Raw genomic sequence first — 15115 nt, 5'->3', positions numbered from 1 at the left:
AAAAGTCAACAATCAAATAAAAAAAATAAGAGAGAAAGCATAAACTTCTATTACTTCTCATCTACAAATTTAAAAGCAATGCTAATAATGTTCCACAATATAACCGCAGCGTTTTTGACAATTATATATTAACATTATACCACTTTTTCTGTTAGTTTACAGAAGTGGAACATTTTTGGGGGTCACTAATATTTGCAAAATCAGCAACGTTGAGTAGGAAACTGTCCAGGAAAAGCAAAAGATGCAAATCAAGGAGTGCAGATTTTCCCCTTTACTAGAAGAACCCAAGTGGTTTAATTTCCAGAAATCATGCTACTACAAGCATTTGGTCACCACATGAACATGCATACAGACAGATAGACAAGAGAAAGACCTTCGAGACAAGCAAAGCAGCAAGTTGTCTCAGATGCTGGCCAAATTCCTCATCTTCATACAAGCTTTCTCTGAAAAACACGGAATATGATCAGTATTCACATCCAAAACTCATGAAGTGCACTATTTTGAACCAGAAACACTCCCATTGCAGAATGCAGGCTACATAACTTCTACAAAACTATGAACGGAATTTTCCAAATAAAGTGAACAATGACTCATAATCCAGTGGAAATTTCAAAAATCATCGTCCCCATTGTTGTATTCATCAAAAGTTCAATGTCTAAGTGATCAAACTATTACCCACATTGCAAAATAGTTGCATTCAATTCTTCCTAATTTGAACTTACTTGTGCAGAACATATAGCTGACTAAAGCAATGGATTACTAAATGCCCAGAAAGGCCACAATTTAGTTGAATCCAAATTTCACCTTTCCAGCTAAACCAAAAAATTAAACATGCGAAATCTCCACAAACAAGTAAACCAACCCAAGCTCAATCAAAATTGAATTTTACCCACTTAACTTACTAAATTCAAACTAAATTTCGGTATTTTCTAGAGTAACTAAATCAAAACATCAAAAAGAACTTTCTTCACTCTGTTCATTCAATTTCCCACCTAACAATCAGATCAAAACAACCAAAGCCTAAACCCTAGCTAAACAAAGAAAAATACAGCAGAAAAAACTCGAGACTTACATGATAGGAACGCTGGTGGAGATCTCAGGCCAAAATTGGTCAACGAAGCTAATCAAATTAGAAAGGGCATGATATTTTAACTGAGGGTGGCTCTCGTTAAGCATCGCCAGCAACCCTCCAGCTGAACTAACCATCGTCGCCGCAGCAGCCGCCATTTTTATCCTTCCACAAAATAAAATAAAAAACCCAAACTTTCTTTTTTTTTTTGGAGGGGTTTCGCCAATAAAAGAATAAAAAGAAGGGGTAAATTGGAGAGTTTAGCTTTCGTATCTCGTCAGTAGAAGAGAGCCGGCGACGATTCGGAGACGAACGCCGAGGATGAAGCGATGACGGAGAAAGAAAGCAATGGAAAATACTCGCTTAGGTTTAGGAAGAAAAAACTGGAAATTTTAGGAGCAATTTTTTCCCCTGAATCTGATCGAAGAGGGAAATAAGAATACACATTTGTCTTGAAGGAAAAGAAATCGATTTTTGCAACTTTTAAGTTTTAAACATTAGCCTCGGAAGTTTTCTTTTACACAATTAAGTCCTTTGTAAATTAAGTCCTTTTACACAATGGCCAGTTGTCAGTCTAACAAGCTTGGCATATTGTACGAGGCTTTTGGCAATCAAATGTTGTGCTTGACAGTTGTTTTTGCTTATATTTTCAGCATAACAAATGTTTCAATAAGAATAGACAGAAAAAACTCACGATAAAATGAGACAATATTTTGTTGTTGAAGAAGTCATACTCCCACTTAATACATTAAGGGGTTAATTATGTGTTTTCTTGTTTCCAATCAACAACGCTAATCTTGTTCCTTTTTCTGGTAAATCTGAGGAATGTAAAATCAACTCAATTATTCTTACCTTCCTCTATGCGATATGGTATACATACAACACAAGTATGGAGTGCAAAATAGACTTTGATGAGTACTTCTATTATGGAAGTCAAGTTTATTTATTGCTTTGAGACCATCTTAAACAAAGTACAGTTGAAGCGTGTTTTTATATATATATTAGGGTTCTTAATTCTGTCTAAGCCATAAACTACAAATACTGCGATGATTTAGTTATTATTTTTTTTTACTAGAAATAATGAAAGTGGTGAAAAGAACGAAGTGATAATTGATCACATTAACATCGAATTAATGATTACTGATCCTTTAACAAAAGACATGTTAATGAGCTTTAACGACTATGTAGCACAGACAATGTTTAGTTGAACGCTGTTCTCTCCATGCACGTTAATCTTAAGAATAACAAACATAATGTGAGCTACAATAAATATAGAGTTTATACTGTAAGTTGCAGTGGACAATCGTTGATGAAACAAAATGCATTGTAAGATATAGAAAATAATGTTGAATCTTAATCACTCCAATCATTAATTTACTTCATAATTGGAAAGGTATTAATCTTTAAATTTTGCCACTAATAGAAAGCCCATCCAAACTTTTAAGTGTCTTCATAAATCCTTAAAATCTACTTAAAAATGTCGAGTTTCATTGAATTGTGCTTTGAATAAAAGATATCATGTTCAATTATAAGTTTGTATTAATAAATTTGTTTATTATAAAGAAATATTAATGTCCCAAGTTTTTAGTCGAAATATATATATATATATTTTTGAAAAAATTATGCTCAAGAATTGTGAAATATATCATTTAAGCGGGTTATTAAAAATATAGAAGCACCAATACACGTCGAATAAAATAAAGAGTGAACTTTCTTTCAATGGTAGACATCAAAATTCTATTATGTTTTATTTAAAATTGCTTATCTATTTTTATATAAAATTATTTAAATTATATAATATCATTCATAGATATTTATGGTACATAATTTTTTCATACACAAAAGATTATTTAAATTTAAATTTTCGGTATCTAACTCGACACTACATCTTCAATGAAACCCATCACGTACAATTACACACATTCGAATCTCTAATCTTGCCCAATTCCACATTTGAAATTTAATTTCTAATTATTTTCGATTCTTCCTTTATTTGTAGAATTTAATTTTATTTTGTAATTAATCGCATGGAAAAAAATCCAACCACAATAAAATTGCGTCGGTTTCATTCGCAAATTATTGCAAATATGACTTGTCCTGCCCTGTTTGTTTCTCCCACATTTATTATTACCAGGTCACTACTAAAAACTGCCCACTTGTTCTCTCTCAAATCTCTCTTTCCCAGTATTTTTCACTCCTTTATTACATATATATTTGCTCTTGCTTATAAACCTGCGATGTTGAGAGAGAAAGAGGGGTTAAAGTATTCAACCGCAAAAGAAGCAAAAAGAAAATGGGTGGTGATGGAAAGGTGTTCACTTTGGCTCAAGTCTCTGAGCACAACACCCCCAAAGATTGTTGGCTCATCATCAATGACAAGGTCTTCTTTTCTGATCTCCCTGTTTTTCATTATGATGGCTTAATGTGTTTGATCATGCAATTATGATCTCCAAAACCAAAAGCTCTTCTCTGTATATGCACCTATGTCGTGAAACTTGACCTCAGGTTTTAGTGTCTTTAAAAGAAAACAAGACCCTTATCTGCTGCAATCAAAGATGAGTTCAATCCAAAGTGACAAACTTCCATACTTTGTCTATAGTAATAGATTTCACAATATGTTTGAAGAGCACGATTTATTCATATTAGTGTCGGCCTCATTCGTGCAACAGGTTTACGATGTGACAAAGTATTTGAAAGACCATCCTGGTGGCGACGAAGTGTTGTTATCAGCAACAGGTACAAACTTTGGGTCTATTTCATCTGACTTTCGCTATCATTATGTATACTGCCTAAGATACTTGGATGACGTGTCGGAGCAATGAAGTATTGTGCAAAGAGGTTGATATGGTTTTACTGCCTGTATATGTTACAGGGAAGTATGCCACTGATGATTTTGAGGATGTTGGACACAGTGATAGCGCACGAGACATGCTGGATCAATACTATGTCGGAGAGATCGACATCTCAACCATCCCTACGAAGACGACATATAAACCCCCGAACAGTAATCAAGACAAGTAGTTCGAGTTCATCATCAAGCTCCTTCAGTTCTTAGTTCCCCTTGCCATCTTGTGTTTAGCCGTCGGTATTCATCTCTACCCCCAATCGTCTTAAAAGTCTGGAAAAACTCGGGTTTCATTTATGCTTATCTTCTATGAAAAGGCTCAAATAATCTTAAATTTGGTTGTATAATTTTATGGACCTGCATGTTTGTAACCCTGATTTTAAAGACAACAATTGAAGTCCATTCTGTTGAGTATGAACAATCCATAAAGCTGAAAATATGATGCTTACAATAGAGCATAGCAAATAGGAAAAAGATTAAAACATACCCTTTGTATCATGTAATAATATCTGTCCTCCATTTTTGAGCATCTATAACCCGTTTAAATTGACAATTCTCCCAAGAAACAAAGTTAAAAAGTGCAGAATGGACATGATAATGAAATACAAGAACCTTCCAATGCATTACCAATAAGAAAAGCTTATCCCCACCAGTACCAGAAATACCATCAACCATTTTATACATGAGAGGTTTAATGGAAGCAGTCAGTCATGACTCGATGAAACATCGTTTCTGCTCATACTCACGGGCTGCATCTGTTGGGAAGAAACCGAACAACCGAAACAAAGCGAAAGCACAACCGGTGTTCTTTCTCTCCTTATAACTCCTGTCAAAAATTATGGCAAGCACAATAGCACAAGATATGTTCTCTAGCAACCTTAATCAACCACAAATCAACTAATGCAACCACAACAAAAATAAATAGAGACACCGATATTTTTACGTGGAAAACCCCTCTAAATTAAGGGTAAAAACCACGGGACTTTAGAGTCCGATAAAGAGCTCCACTATCATCAAATGTTCGGCTACAAGATCACAATATCAAGCCTACAACAAGCATTCAACTCCGACAAGGCTAACAATATGTAATCTTTAGCAAAAGAGAGAAAAATGAGAGAACATCACCAAAAAACGCAGCTGCTGAAAAATGGGTATTTCCGACGCTAAAAGACTCGGATGAAAAATCCGACCGTACAAAGTCAAGAACACCTTATCGCCTAGCTGCTGTCCAAAAATCAGCTCAATCGAACCACGGATGGACCTTCGATCGAGGAGTTGATCGCTGCTGCACCAAGCTTCAATCTCACTCTCTGTTTTTCTCTCTGGATGTAATTGAGAATTTTCTCTCAATTAAGAATGCTGCCCACTCCCACGTTAAAAGGCCAAAAAATTGGCTTTTGACAAAACCAAAAAAGGCAAAACATTGTGGCAGAAAATATGGGTTTTTCCCACATAGTGGGACCTATACCCAACAAATCTCCCCCTCCAACTATGTGGGGAATGCCTCCATGCCGGAGGTCAAACAACATGCTTCAAACTTTCCTCTTGGTAAGGCCTTCGTCAACATATCAGCACCATTATCATTAGTGTGTATCTTCTCAAGCTCTAACAGCTTAGCTTCAAGAACATCTCGTATCCAATGGTACCTCACATCAATATGCTTAGATCTAGCATGAAAAGTTGAGTTCTTACCAAGATGAATAGCACTCTGGCTATCACAGTACAGGACATACTTCTCCTGAGTAAAACCAAGCTCATGCACAAACTTCTTCATCCAAAGCATCTCCTTACACGCTTCGGTTGCTGCAATGAACTCTGATTCGGTGGTGGACAATGCAACACACTTTTGCAGTCTCGATTGCCATGCCACAGCTCCCCCTGCATAAGTGATTAAGTAACCTGAAGTAGATCTCCTCGAGTCAATGTCTCCGGCCATGTCTGAATCTGTATACCCAACAAGAACAGGTTTCTCATTGCCGAAACAAAGTTTCATGTTGGAAGTGCCACGAAGATATCTCATAATCCACTTCACTGCATTCCAATGCTCTCTGCCTGGATTAGAAAGAAACCGACTAACTGTACCAACGGCATAAGCCAAGTCTGGTCTCGTGCAAACCATTGCGTACATCAAACTACCTGTAACACCCCTTACCCGAGACCGTTTCTGGAGTCGAGCATGAGGCATTACTTGGCTTATCTTACCAGTTCGGAGCATAAAAACTAGGTTTGAAAATTTATTTCATTATTCGCAGCAAATCTGTCTAGTCGCGCAGCAGTTACTAAATTAATTATAACTTGAGCTAAAGAACTCGAAATTTAATCCCGTAAATTTTCCCTGAAACTAGACTCATATATCTACTCACCATAAAATTTTTAGAATTTTTTGTTCAGCAAATTAGTACAGTTTATTAGTTAAAGTCTCCCCTGTGTCACCACCAGACTGCCCTGACCTCTAGTCACTAAAAATAAGTTTTCTCGCTATAGGATTTTCATATGAAGTTCTTACTTGTTTCTATAGAAAATAGACTCATTAAGGAATCTAAGCATGTAAATTTCAACTCATAACCATTTTTGTACAATTTGTAATTATTTTCTAAACTCAGATTAGGGGACTCCAAAAATAGTTCTGACCCTATCTTACTAAAATTCACATATCTTAAAATATAAATTTCTTTTTCCTACACCGTTATTTTTCCATGAAAATAGACTCAACAAGCTTTAATTCCATATATCATTCACCCTCTAATTCATTTTATACTATCTTGGGTGATTTTTCAAATTCACGTCACTGTGCTGCCTGAATTCTGTTTTTTTTGCAAAATTTTATCCTTTTATGATTTCCATGCATAATTTATCACCTAATCTTTCATAACAACAAACACCTTCATCCTTAATCATTTTAATAACCATACATCATCAACTACTTACACATCACTCATTATTCATATTATACCAAAAGTAGCTAAGTTTCTATACATGCCATACCCAAAACAAAACGTCTAGTTATACCGAGTTATTTCTTTGATAGTGTGATCGGCCTCCGACGTTTCCTTCGATCCCCGAGTGACTAGATAAGTACTTTAAGAAGAAGAAAATAAAGAGATTAAGCACTAGGCTTAGTAAGCTTACAAGCAAATAAATCACAACATTCAACATAATGGATAATTATGCATAATATCATCTAACATCATAAATTTCTTTACTTCTCAATTTCTATCTTCTTCTTTATTCCCTTACCTTCTTTCTTACCTGACCTTTCCGTTTTCATAAATATAATCTACTTTTCCCTTGCTGTTAATTCACTGTAATTTAACTCGTACCCTGACCCGTTGAACCACTCGGAATACTAAGGATACTAGGGTCGTTCCTGTCTATCAATATCCTGCCAATGCCATGTCTTTAACATGGACTTACATGAATTATTCCTGTCTCCAATGCCATATATAATATGGACTTACATGGCTCAATCCTGTCTCCAAAGCCATATTTCTAATATGGACTTACATGGCTCATTTCTGTTCTGTCCTGTCAACCCTAATATCCTAACATTCCTAGGGTTCAACCGGAGCTTTCTAACACTTTTCCTCTGTCACTTCACCTTAAATTCGACTTTAAATATTTTCATAACATAAATATATAAATGCTGGAAATTGACAATAATAATGTAAAATAAAAGAATATTGCATTTATTTACTGTAAACTTACCTTGATACAAAATGTGACTAAACTTTACAATTTAGTCCTTTACTTTTTCTTTTCCCCGATCTACTCCCGAATTTCGTTCTTCTTGATCTATAATAGAAATTTTAACTTATTTAATATTCACATTTATTAAAACAGTCCTTGACCCAAACTTTTGTAAAATTATATTTTTACCCCTAAACTTTCACATATTTGCACTTTTACCCCAAGGCTCGTAAATTAAACTTCATCCTATTTTCTTATGTTTTATGACATGCTGATCATTTTTCCCTTCTATGGCAATATCAAAATCACACTCTAACATATACTTATGACTATTGGTATTTTTTTCCAATTTAAGCCCTTTTACTCGTTTTCACTTAAAACCGAGTAGCATAAGTTGTTTAACATAATTTAAAACCTCATATTCTATCATAAAACACCAAAATACACAAATTTCAGCCATGGGTATTTTTCCAAATGTGAACCCTAGGCTGAATTATTGCTAGAATAAGCTTAATCAAGTTACCGGGACTTCAAAAACGTAAAGATCATTAAAAACGGGGCTTGGAATCACTTACTATGAAGCTTGAAAGTTGAAGAAACCCCAGCTATGGAGGAGAGCAAAAATCGGCAGAAACTAATTGAGAAGATGACCATTTTTGTGTTATTTTTCCCTATTTAATTCATTTAATATCCAAATGACCAAATTACCCCTCCTTACTAAACTTTCAAAAATTCCTTCCATGTCCTAATTTTTGTCCATGAACTTAAAATTGGTCAAATTGTTATTTAAACCCTCCTAATTAATATTCCAAAGTAATTTCATACTAAAACTTCTAGAATGCAAGTTTTGCAAATTATTCAATTTAGTCCCTAACCTCAACTTAAGCACTTTATGCATGGAATTTCATCACGAAATTTTCACACAATCATGCAATCATACCATGAACCTTAAAATAATAATAAAATAAATTTTTCTACCTCGGATTTGTGGTTTCGCAACCACTATTCCGTTTAGGCCCTATTTTGGGATGTTACATTTCTCCCCCCTTTTAGGGATTTTCGTCCCGAAAATCTTACCTGTGAAGAGATTTGGGTACTGTTTTCGCATATCCTCTTCGGGTTCCCATGTAGCCTCATCTACCCCGTGTCTATTCCATAGTACTTTCACAAGTGCAATACTTTTATTCCTTAATTGCTTTACCTCTCGAGCTAGAATCTTTACCGGTTCTTCACCGTAAGTCATGTCTGGCTGAATCTCAACCTCTGTCTGAGAAATCACATGTGATGGATCTGAACGATAACGACGTAGCATAGACACATGAAATACATTATGAATCTTCTCTAACTCAATCGGCAAAGCTAACCGATATGCTAATGGTCCGACTCTCTCAATTACTTCAAACGGTCCAATAAAACGTGGACTTAGTTTGCCTTTCTTGCCAAATCTGAGAACTTTCTTCCACGGGGATACTTTCAAAAAAACTTTGTCACCAACTTGATATTCGATCTCTTTTCTTTTTAAATCTGCATACGACTTCTGCTTGTCTGAAGCTGCTTTTAAACAATTTCTGATAACTTTCACTTTTTCTTCTGTTTCTTTAACTAGATCAACCCCGTAAATCTGGCTTTCTTTAAGCTCTGTCCAATATAAAGGTGTACGGCATTTACGTCCATACAAAGCTTCATAAGGTGTCATTTTCAAACTTGACTGGTAACTATTATTATAGGCAAACTCTACCAATGGTAAGTATTTTTCCCAACTACCTTGAAATTCTAATACACAACATCTAAGCATATCTTCAAGTACCTGAATAACTCTCTCTGACTGACCGTCGGTTTGAGGATGGAAAGCTGTACTAAAACTCAACTTTGTGCCCAAAACCTCTTGTAATTTCTTCCAAAACCGTGAAGTAAATCTTGGATCTCTGTCTGAAATGATCGATAATGGTACCCCATGTAGCCTGACTATCTCTGAAATATACAACTCCGCCAACTTGTCAAGTGAATAATCCATACGAACTGGGATAAAATGAGCCGACTTCGTTAACTTATCAATCACAACCCATACTGCATCTTTCTTTCTCGGTGTAAACGGTAATCCTGTCACAAAATCCATAGTAACTCGATCCCATTTCCATTTCGGAACTAGCACAGGCTGCAATAATCCTGAGGGTACCTGATGTTCGGCCTTTACCTATTGACAAATCAAGCATCTAGAAACAAACTCTGAAATATCTCTTTTCATTCCTACCCATCAATACAATTTTTTTAAATCATTATACATTTTTGTACTGCCTGGATGAATAGATAAAGGACTGCTATGTGCTTCCTGTAAAATCTTCCGAATAAGCTCATCATTCTTTGGTACACAAATTCTGTCTCTAAACATCAAACAACCATCAGAACCAATCCAGAAATCTGATTCTATGCCTGACTCACATTGAGCTCTTTTAGCTTGTAACTCATTATCATTTTTCTGAGCTTCACAAATCTCTTCAAGAAATACCGGTTTAGCTCTCAATTCAGCTAAAATAGAACCATCATCTGACATGGCTAAATTGGTATTCAAAGCTCGCAATGTAAATAAAAGTTTCCTACTTAAAGCGTCAGCAACTACATTTGCCTTACCTGGGTGATAATCAATCACTAACTCATAATCTTTAAGCAATTCCAACCATCTTCTTTGCCTCAAATTCAAATCTTTTTGAGTCATCAAGTATTTCAAGCTTTTATGATCGGTAAATATCCGTCACCTTTCACCATACAAATAATGTCTCCAAATCTTCAATGCAAATACAATAGCAACTAGCTCTAAATCACGTGTCGGATAATTTTTCTCATGTGGCTTCAATTGTCTAGAGGCATAAGCAATTGCCTTTCCTTCCTGCATGAGTATACAACCGAGCCCATTCAAGGATGCATCACTGTAAATCACAAATTCTTTACTCGGTTCCGGCTGTACTAAGATAGGAGCTTCCGTCAACAATGCCTTTAACTTGTCAAAACTTTGTTGGCACTTCTCAGTCCATTCAAACTTAACATCCTTCCGTAGCAGTCTCGTCAACGGGGTAGCTATCATGGAAAATCCCTCCACAAATCGTCTATAATATCCGGTAAGACCAAGAAAACTTCTAACTTCTGATACATTTCTAGGAGGCTTCCAATCAACAATGGCTAAAATCTTGCTCGTATCAACCTTAATACCTTCACCTAAGACAATATGTCCAAGAAAACCAACTTCTCGTAACCAGAACTCACTTTTGCTGAACTTGGCATACAACTGATTATCTCTCAGAATTTGTAAAACTGTTCTCAAATGCTCTGCATGCTTAGTCTCATCATGAGAATAAATCAAAATATCATCAATGAACACAACTACAAACTTATCTAAATACGATCTGAAAATTCGGTTCATTAAGTCCATGAAAATGGCATGAGCATTAGTCAAGCCAAATGGAATCACAAGGAACTCATAATGACCATACCTAGTCCGAAAAGCAGTCTTCAGGACATCTGACTCTTTAACTCGCAACTGATAGTATCCGGATCTCAAATCTATCTTGGAAAACACAGTAGCTCCCTTCAATTGATCAAACAAATCATCAATTCTAGGCAATGGATACTTGTTCTTTACTGTTACCTTGTTAAGTTGCCGATAATCTATGCATAATCTCATCGATCCGTCTTTCTTTTTCACAAATAGCACTGGTGCACCCCATGGTGAACTACTGGGTCTTACCAAGCCTTTATATGTTAATTCTTGCAACTGAGATTTTTATGTGTTAAACACTAAAGATCCAGAATTGAAAATTGAATCAGTGCCTGTGGTATGTGAGTTTCCCGATGTGTTTCCGGAAGAACTACCAAGTTTGCCTCCTGTTAGAGAAGTTGAGTTTGGTATTGAGTTGATTCCAGGTACTACGCCCATTTCTATTGCTCCTTATAGAATGGCTCCGTTGGAATTGAAAGAATTGAAAGATAATGTAACACCCCCACACCCGAAACCGTCACCGGAGTCAAGCTTGAGGTGTTACTAAACTTATCTTACCTTTTAAACAACTCTAAACCACTTATTTTAATTTTTGGAATAAACTGTTTTTCTGCGTCATGGTTGCTTAAAAATTCATTTCTCGAGTTTCAAAACTCAAAATTAAGATCCGTAAATTTTTCCTGAAAGAAATCCCAAGTGACCCTCTCTTTCGGTACAACTGATACAAGTGTCTTCCACCAGTAGTAGGCTGAGTCTCTAAGAAGTGATACTACACATTTCATACACTCCTCGGGTGTACAAGATAATTCGTCGAAGACTCTGATAGTATTTTCTAACCAAAATTCTGCTCTTTCTGCATCATCATCTTTTGTTGCTCGGAACTCTTCTGCCCCTTGTTTCCTGATTCTATCAACTGGTGGCTTTTCTCTTACCATTGTACCTGTGACTAGGGAAGCTTGAGCTGCATGGGTAGCCTGAGAATCATGAGGGGGTGGAGGTCTAACTGCCGGATTCGTACGAACGAACTCGGCAAACAAATCATTCAAAGCTCGGAAGAGAGCTTCTCGAGTCACTCCTCCCTGATCAACTATTACTGGCCTATTCTCAGATGGCGCTGCCCCTTCTGTGGAAGCAGGCGCATTACTTTCTACATCATCATCACCAGCTCGCCCGGGATCCATTACTATAAAACAAAATGTTTATTAAAAAAAATTGTCAGGAGTCGTCACACTATCAAAATACAAGTATGGCATGTATAGCTAGACTTTTTCTCACACTAACTGTTCCGAGAACCGACTAAACCTGCTCTGATACCAATAAATGTAACACCCCTTACCCGAGACCGTTTCTGGAGTCGAGCATGAGGCATTACTTGGCTTATCTTACCAGTTCGGAGCATAAAAACTAGGTTTGAAAATTTATTTCATTATTCGCAGCAAATCTGTCTAGTCGCGCAGCAGTTACTAAATTAATTATAACTTGAGCTAAAGAACTCGAAATTTAATCCCGTAAATTTTCCCTGAAACTAGACTCATATATCTACTCACCATAAAATTTTTAGAATTTTTTGTTCAGCAAATTAGTACAGTTTATTAGTTAAAGTCTCCCCTGTGTCACCACCAGACTGCCCTGACCTCTAGTCACTAAAAATAAGTTTTCTCGCTATAGGATTTTCATATGAAGTTCTTACTTGTTTCTATAGAAAATAGACTCATTAAGGAATCTAAGCATGTAAATTTCAACTCATAACCATTTTTGTACAATTTGTAATTATTTTCTAAACTCAGATTAGGGGACTCCAAAAATAGTTCTGACCCTATCTTACTAAAATTCACATATCTTAAAATATAAATTTCTTTTTCCTACACCGTTATTTTTCCATGAAAATAGACTCAACAAGCTTTAATTCCATATATCATTCACCCTCTAATTCATTTTATACTATCTTGGGTGATTTTTCAAATTCACGTCACTGTGCTGCCTGAATTCTGTTTTTTTTTGCAAAATTTTATCCTTTTATGATTTCCATGCATAATTTATCACCTAATCTTTCATAACAACAAACACCTTCATCCTTAATCATTTTAATAACCATACATCATCAACTACTTACACATCACTCATTATTCATATTATACCAAAAGTAGCTAAGTTTCTATACATGCCATACCCAAAACAAAACGTCTAGTTATACCGAGTTATTTCTTTGATAGTGTGATCGGCCTCCGACGTTTCCTTCGATCCCCGAGTGACTAGATAAGTACTTTAAGAAGAAGAAAATAAAGAGATTAAGCACTAGGCTTAGTAAGCTTACAAGCAAATAAATCACAACATTCAACATAATGGATAATTATGCATAATATCATCTAACATCATAAATTTCTTTACTTCTCAATTTCTATCTTCTTCTTTATTCCCTTACCTTCTTTCTTACCTGACCTTTCCGTTTTCATAAATATAATCTACTTTTCCCTTGCTGTTAATTCACTGTAATTTAACTCGTACCCTGACCCGTTGAACCACTCGGAATACTAAGGATACTAGGGTCGTTCCTGTCTATCAATATCCTGCCAATGCCATGTCTTTAACATGGACTTACATGAATTATTCCTGTCTCCAATGCCATATATAATATGGACTTACATGGCTCAATCCTGTCTCCAAAGCCATATTTCTAATATGGACTTACATGGCTCATTTCTGTTCTGTCCTGTCAACCCTAATATCCTAACATTCCTAGGGTTCAACCGGAGCTTTCTAACACTTTTCCTCTGTCACTTCACCTTAAATTCGACTTTAAATATTTTCATAACATAAATATATAAATGCTGGAAATTGACAATAATAATGTAAAATAAAAGAATATTGCATTTATTTACTGTAAACTTACCTTGATACAAAATGTGACTAAACTTTACAATTTAGTCCTTTACTTTTTCTTTTCCCCGATCTACTCCCGAATTTCGTTCTTCTTGATCTATAATAGAAATTTTAACTTATTTAATATTCACATTTATTAAAACAGTCCTTGACCCAAACTTTTGTAAAATTATATTTTTACCCCTAAACTTTCACATATTTGCACTTTTACCCCAAGGCTCGTAAATTAAACTTCATCCTATTTTCTTATGTTTTATGACATGCTGATCATTTTTCCCTTCTATGGCAATATCAAAATCACACTCTAACATATACTTATGACTATTGGTATTTTTTTCCAATTTAAGCCCTTTTACTCGTTTTCACTTAAAACCGAGTAGCATAAGTTGTTTAACATAATTTAAAACCTCATATTCTATCATAAAACACCAAAATACACAAATTTCAGCCATGGGTATTTTTCCAAATGTGAACCCTAGGCTGAATTATTGCTAGAATAAGCTTAATCAAGTTACCGGGACTTCAAAAACGTAAAGATCATTAAAAACGGGGCTTGGAATCACTTACTATGAAGCTTGAAAGTTGAAGAAACCCCAGCTATGGAGGAGAGCAAAAATCGGCAGAAACTAATTGAGAAGATGACCATTTTTGTGTTATTTTTCCCTATTTAATTCATTTAATATCCAAATGACCAAATTACCCCTCCTTACTAAACTTTCAAAAATTCCTTCCATGTCCTAATTTTTGTCCATGAACTTAAAATTGGTCAAATTGTTATTTAAACCCTCCTAATTAATATTCCAAAGTAATTTCATACTAAAAACTTCTAGAATGCAAGTTTTGCAAATTATTCAATTTAGTCCCTAACCTCAACTTAAGCACTTTATGCATGGAATTTCATCACGAAATTTTCACACAATCATGCAATCATACCATGAACCTTAAAATAATAATAAAATAAATTTTTCTACCTCGGATTTGTGGTTTCGCAACCACTATTCCGTTTAGGCCCTATTTTGGGATGTTACACTACCCACGGCTGAAGAGTAAGGAATTTTCTGCATCTCTTCCTTCTCCTTTTCTGTGGAAGGACTATGCTTAACACTCAATCTAAAGTGCATAGCAAAGGGAGTATTCACCGCTT

General features: G+C 35.4%; 1 protein-coding gene and 1 pseudogene across 1 annotated transcript; one reads left to right on the top strand and one right to left on the bottom strand.

Moving 5' to 3' along the window:
- Positions 1-307: 307 nt before the first annotated feature.
- On the bottom strand, positions 308-1471 carry LOC121220785 (26S proteasome non-ATPase regulatory subunit 1 homolog B-like). Its single transcript, XM_041100255.1, has 2 exons — positions 1073-1471; positions 308-443 (listed from the first exon to the last, which is right to left on the bottom strand). Exons 1-2 carry the CDS (start codon positions 1225-1227, stop codon positions 308-310), a joined length of 291 nt encoding a protein of 96 aa, XP_040956189.1. The 5' UTR covers positions 1228-1471.
- A 1730-nt stretch (positions 1472-3201) lies between these two features.
- LOC121220995 (cytochrome b5-like) lies at positions 3202-4183 on the top strand (annotated as a pseudogene).
- Positions 4184-15115: the final 10932 nt, after the last annotated feature.

The sequence above is a fragment of the Gossypium hirsutum genome, chromosome D09 (genome assembly GCF_007990345.1).
Source record: "Gossypium hirsutum isolate 1008001.06 chromosome D09, Gossypium_hirsutum_v2.1, whole genome shotgun sequence".
NCBI classification, from domain to species: domain Eukaryota; kingdom Viridiplantae; phylum Streptophyta; class Magnoliopsida; order Malvales; family Malvaceae; genus Gossypium; species Gossypium hirsutum.
The sequence above is the reverse complement of the archived record's forward strand: the minus strand, read 5'-3'. Positions and strand labels throughout refer to the sequence as shown.